At 51.6% G+C, this 6,195-nt stretch overlaps 1 protein-coding gene across 1 annotated transcript; it reads right to left on the reverse strand.

Annotated features, from left to right (window-relative positions):
* Positions 1-337: 337 nt before the first annotated feature.
* On the reverse strand, positions 338-2,889 carry Cited2 (Cbp/p300 interacting transactivator with Glu/Asp rich carboxy-terminal domain 2). The gene is made up of 2 exons (XM_005360988.3): positions 2,544-2,889; positions 338-2,064 (listed from the first exon to the last, which is right to left on the reverse strand). The coding sequence occupies exon 2, from the start codon at positions 2,054-2,056 to the stop codon at positions 1,241-1,243; it is 816 nt and encodes a 271-aa protein (XP_005361045.1). The 5' UTR covers positions 2,057-2,064; positions 2,544-2,889; the 3' UTR covers positions 338-1,240.
* Between the last annotated feature and the right edge of the window lie 3,306 nt (positions 2,890-6,195).

A 6,195-nucleotide genomic window follows, 5' to 3' on the forward strand; every position in this document is an offset into this window, starting at 1 on the left:
ACACTTGATTCCCCTTCCTCCCACCCAGTGAGAAAGATATAATATTCAATATTGCAAGCCTTCCCAGCCAAGGTTCACTGGAACTGGATGCAGCCAAGAGACAGCAAAGAAAGCACTCTGACAACTTTTCAGCCGGTGACACCACACCAAGAGGCCAGTTACAAAGGTGCCAGTGTGGCATTGTGCCAACTATCTTAAATCCTGCTCTCCCTTAAGCTCACCGTGACCTGTCTCAGTGTCCTGTAACCTATCCCTAGGAAGCTTACTCTCAATCAATAACAAGCCCAACTTAAAGGCCAACCCTCCCCCAAAGGACTGGCGTGTAGAAAACAAGTTATTTCTTAACTTTTTATTGACATTGGCAAATTAAAATAGAATAAATTAACAAGTATTTTTTCAAAAAAATGTTTTGTACAAAAATACTGTCAAAATTTCCTAAAAAGCTTTCAACACAGTAGTATCTTTTCATGTACTGAATATAACTATTAGCACAGTGTCAAAAATGTTGAAGACAGAAACAAAATAAAAATCTGTGAAATGTTTGCCACTGACGACATTCCACGCCCTATTATTGTCTGTACATATGGGGGAGGGGAGACAGCCAACTTTAAAGTGAACGGTATGACTTCCTGATCCAGAACAGTTTGGCCCACATCTGTTTAATAATCTTCCAGTTTAGCGTATTTGAAAACTTAAAAGTCTGTACTCAAATGCATAGTTTAAAAAGAAAAAAAACGAAGCGAGATGGCAGTTTGTGCAGTAATATCTGCCCTTCAAAGTTCATGCAGCCAACAAATGCAATTTTTCCTTTCACTCATAAATCTGAATGCAGCGCAGTCATTGGAAACCATCTACAAAATCCACGAGATTAAGCAGTTTGCCAAGATTAATATCTAACAGTTGAGCACTGGAGAAAGTGAGGAAATAAGCAGTAAAAAACAACAACAAAAAAGACCAAGTTAGCTAGATATTCCAACTACATAAGGGAGGTGAATGTCAAGGCTACAAAAACGAAACAAGAACAGGAAAAAAGTGGCAGCAATCTTTTTTTTTTAAACCAATTTGTACAAGTTTATAGTTTACTTTGCTTCCAGATTCTCAAACCTTTCAGGATCTGAAAAGTGAGATACTGCGTCTAAGGGAATGTTTTTTTCTTTTTTTTTTTTTTAATTCACACCGAAGTTGGGGTGGGGGTGGGGAGGAAAGGGTTGATTTCTCTCGCCAGCCCAGGTTAACCGAGTCAACAGCTGACTCTGCTGGGCTGCTGTTTGCACACGAAGTCCGTCATAAAATCAAACTCGTTTTGGCCCAGCCAGAGTTCGGGCAGCTCCTTGATGCGGTCCAAACCCATTTCTATCACTAAGGACATAAGCACTTCCTCGTCGATGAAATCAGTGTCTATGACATTGGGCGGCAGCATTGCCGCGGGGACGTGAGCCACCGAGGCCGGCATGGTGCTGCCACCGCTGCTGCCGCCTGCGCCACTGCCGCCAGCGCCGCCTGAGGTGCCGCCAGAGCCGCCGGGGGTGCCGCTGCCGCCCGCGCCACCAGGGGTGCTGCTGCCGCCGCTATGCTTGGGGTTGCAATCTCGGAAGTGCTGGTTTGTCCCGTTCATCTGGTGGCCTGCAGCGGGGTGCAAATCCGGCATGTAGTGGTTGTGGGGGTAGGGGTGATGGTTGAAATACTGGTTGTTGAGCTTCTGCAGCTGCATGCTGGCCGGCAGGGAGCCTCCCTGACTGGCCACCGGGGGCCCCATGAACTGGGAGTTGTTAAACCTGGCAGCGGGGGCCAGAGCGCTCGGGGGGTGCCCCCCGTTCACAGTCCCCGGCCCCATGGCGTGCCTGATGCCGCTCGTAGCATTCATGTTGCCCGCGCCGTAGTGTATGTGCTCGCCCATGAGCGCGTTGAAGGCGTGCTGGGGCTGCTGCTGCTGGTGGTGATGCGGGCTCTGGAAGGGCGCAATGCTGCCCAGGCGGTGGCCAGCGTGGTGGTGCAGCCCGTTGGTGGTGCCGTCGGGGAAGCGCCCGTGGTTCATGGCCATCATATGGTCTGCCATTTCCAGTCCTGAAAGCGAAACGAGTAGACGCTTGAGACCCGCGCCACACGTGTCGCCCACCAGAGCGCACCCCACTTCTATCGCCCCTGTACCCGCGCGCACGTCAAGCAGCAGACCACCTTCCCCGGGAGGGAACCCACCGGCAGGCAGTCCGTGCACCCGAGCTCGCCACCTCGGCGGACCTGCCGCCCGCCGGACCCGCACAGCCTGGCGCTGCGCAATCGGCCCCTTCCCCAGCGATCCGGGAGTAGGGAAGAGGGGGGCAAACGGAGCCCACACCCCCCTAGGTTCCCCGAAGTGGCTTAATAAAGGAAGTGCCCCGGAGCCCAGCCGCGAACTTCAGGCATTCAATCAGCCCTCCTCACCCTGTGGTTGCACATCCTGTTGTTATTCCCCAGCTCCGCCTCACGCTCGTCCCCGGGGCCAGCCCTGCCCTCGGAGGACGAGGCTGGCAGTAGCCCTGGCCAGTTTTGCCCGCCGCGCTCACCTTCCGTCTTTGCGATTTCTGCTCGGAACACCGAAGGCGGGCTCGTCGGGTCCAGGACCGGCTCAGCAGCACATAGATGGGCAGCCGAGGGGCTATGGAGCGCTCGCTTGTGCGAGGTTGGCGCCGAGGTCTTGCAGCAGCCGCTGGGGCAGATTGCGAGCCGTTCCCTTTTCTTTTCCCTTCGCTGCCCTCTCCGGTTCGCAGGACCGCCCGGCAGCTGCCAACAATGAGCTGTGTTTCTTAGGGCTTTGGCCACAGTTAATATAAGGATCTCAGGGAAGGGCGGAGCGAGAGCCTCCCCGGCGGCAAGGGAGAAGACGCGGATTCCGGAACTAGAGCGCGCTGGATCGGGTCCCCAAGCCGCGTCCGCGAGTCCGCACGGCACGTGCGCAGAGGCTGAGCGCCCCGGCGCCGCCCTGAAGTTGTCCGGACTGTGGGTGCCTTTCTGGGCCCCCCAATGCGAGGGTTGTACCTACCACCTCCGGGGCAAGGAGCTAATCCTCTCGGCCACTCAGTGCAAGGAAGCACCCACAGGATAGGACCAAGGAGCACTCTCCGCCTCCCTCTGGCCAGATCTCCCCACCCCCAGCTTGCTCACCCGGTTCACCTAGTGATCTGCCCTGCCCTCTACAGGAAAAGGGGGTTCGCTCAGCCTCCCCGCCCTGTAGAGTTTGCTTGGGTGCAAAAACCTCCCTAACCTGTGAAGAATAGCTGTCCTTTTGGGTTTTAAAGCCCCGGACCGATCCTGCCCCGTACTCTGAGCGCGCTTTCCTGAGCCGCGCCTTTGTGTTTTTACACCGGCAGCGTTGTAAACCTAACCGAGATATTTTCTGCGTGTGGGTGCATTTACCCTGCCTCCACTCTTTTCAAGGACAGGGACTGGGGGCGGGGAGCGGCTGCGGCTGCAGGTGGACCGAGCGCGCACACAGGCCGGGTCGGCTCCGCTCCTGCGTTCGGGGATCCGCTCCACTCTTTCCGGTCTGCCCCACGTTCTCGGAGTACGTGTGCTTCTGCTAAGTTTGCGTTTGCAGCTCTTGGTAGCTTTGGCATCCGTGCTGAGGCGTCCCTGCTCTGTAAACAAACTCAGCGATCCTCGTCCCCAGATCCACCTTTTTGCACATACACAGTTACTTGCTTCTGCTGTTGCCCTTGATCCAGGAGGTGGGGGTGTGTGCAAACTTGCACAGCCTCCCTCCGGGCTCTGCCTGACGGTTTGGGGTTGATTTAGAAGCAAACGGGTTTGTAATTAAGAAATTCGAGGGCTGAGTAAGGCTGCTGTTGCTGCTGCTGCTGCTGCTGCTGCTGCTGCAAAAGGAAAACAGATAGATAGCTTGGTAATCGCTTTGTAAATAAAGTCGTTTTGGAGGTGGGCACGTAGCGGCACGTCCTGTAGGCACGGTGCGCGCACACACTGCTAGGACTCTTCCTTTTCAGTGAAATTATTCAGTGGAGCAATAGGCGGTGATAATAATAACCTTGCCTGCAGAAAGAATCACAACGAGCCCGGTCGCCCATTTGGCTCATTGACTTGCAAATAAAATCCCTAACACTGGTCGGGGCCACAACCCAGTCGGAGCTCTCTTGCGTGGCTAGTTGTTTCCCCAACCCTAGGATAAGGCTGCTCGGGACCGTGTATCTATCTCTCTTTAAGTGGTGAAATCGAGTTTAGCGCTCCGAATAAGGACTTCTGTGTATAGTTGTTTCTTCATAACTTGATGTCCATGGAAGACTTCCTGCTGCAAGGAGTCAGCACCCCTCCCCCTTCCCGTTTCTTTTTCTCGTTTCTAGCTCCAGACTTTTTTTTTCAAGGCTGTGTTTCTTGAGAACTGGAAATTCTGAAACATTGCTTGTCTCATTCAGTAATTTTTTTTTTTACTTTATTCCTCTGTCTTCCTCAAGTTAGTCCTATTCAAATTCCCCAAACAACAAAGCCCTCTCTCTTCCCCTCTATCCTCTTTTTCCAGGCTCTGCAGCATTTATGACCCTGTATGCAAATGATTTTGAAACCTCAACAATGTTTACTTTTTGCAGAAGTGAGCAAGACATATGGCTTTCAGTTATAACAATTCCCCTATTTTTGTCCACCTCCTAATTTCGCTTATAGGTCATGAACGTAAAGTTGAAAAAGCAAGAGGTTTGGAAATCAGACGGGACACTTCCTATTGAAAAATTAAAAAAATAAATAAAAAATAAGAACTGCGTTAAAAAAATATTGGCCAAGCCAAGATAATTTTTTGAATAGATTGTTTACTTCCCTTCCTTATTGTGCAGTGTCTCGCGACACAAGGAACAGCTTTTGAATGTCTAATCTAAATTCCTCTTGCAACCATTAAGGGAAGGTACCCCACCGTCCAGCTCCCGTGTTTCTAGAGACTGTTGCGCAATCCCTAGAAAGGTCACCTGCCCATCCCCCACCACTAAAAGGAAAAATAAATACTTCTGGATCCAGCTGGGTGGATTGCAGGAGGCATTGCTCATTTATTCTCCCTATGCATGTTCTCCAGGTGCCAGGCGCTTCTTAGTACCCCAAGATACAAACAAGATGGTTACAAGGAGACCTTGGATAACCAAGCGTTGGATACACACCTCCCCACCTACGACCCTCCCGCTCCCCGACCCCGCTGTCATCCCAGAGCACACAAGAGGGATACCATATCCTGTCTCAGGGGCATTGAGAGGCTTCCCGGTGGGCACGGTAAACTAGTTAAGGCCTCGGGATGAGTAAAAGTTTGACCACATGGGCCAACGAGTTAGGAGAGAAACAAACTGGAGTGTTGCGGTCGGATCCTCAGGGCCTGTGTTTCCAGGCTGAGAATTCTGATTGGGTCCCAGAGACGTGCAGGACTCGGTGACAGCTTATGAGATAGTATCATGGAGCATGGTTTGAGAGGAAGACTGGCAACGGGGCATCCAGGTAGGGAGAAATTATCCAGTAAGGGAACACAGGAAGTTCCCTGAGGTTTCTCCGGGAAACCGGGGGAGGCGTGGCCTGTCTCTGATTGTCAGCACTAGACGGTTGTATTAGTTTTCTAGGATTGACATAACAGAACACCATGCTTAAGCAACAAAACGTGATTGTCTGACATATACTAGGGAGTCAGAAGTCCAAAATCAAGAGTTGGCAGGATCGGTCTTGTATCTTTTGGCAGGTTGCTGGCAGCACTTGGTAAATAAATACATCTCTGTGTTTTCTGCCCTCATCCTCACACAGTGTTTCCCTGCATATGTGGCTCTCTGCCCCCAACCCCCATAAGGACATCAGTTGTACTGGGTTAGGGCCCACCCTAATGATCTCATCCTGTATTATCCAAAGCAGACGCATTTTTGAGGTGCAGGAGTTTAGGGGAGTACCATAGCTTTTTAGAAAAGCTCCATCCAACCTTGCAGAGGTGAAGAACTAAGAGATGGAAGGTCCCCGCTGATGAGGAAGAAACCCCCTAGAGTTCTCTTCCCAGACATTCGGATGGACCTTGTTCTCATTTCTGCTCAAATTTCACCTTGGGGTCTTGCTCAGTGTCCCACCCAAAGAACAAAATCCTTTTTTGCTACCTTCCTTCATCCCATTTGAATTTTCCTCTTGGCATTCTGGTAGCTGCAGAGTACAGAAACGGTTAGCTGCCTTCCCCCACCAGAAAGGAGACTCCAAGAGAAC

This window comes from Microtus ochrogaster, linkage group LG4 (assembly GCF_000317375.1).
Source record: "Microtus ochrogaster isolate Prairie Vole_2 linkage group LG4, MicOch1.0, whole genome shotgun sequence".
Taxonomy (NCBI): Eukaryota; Metazoa; Chordata; class Mammalia; order Rodentia; family Cricetidae; genus Microtus; species Microtus ochrogaster.

Coding starts and splice junctions, on each gene's coding strand:
- Cited2 (XM_005360988.3), bottom strand. CDS start 2,056: ATGGCAGACCATATGATGGCCATGAACCACGGGCGCTTCCCCGACGGC.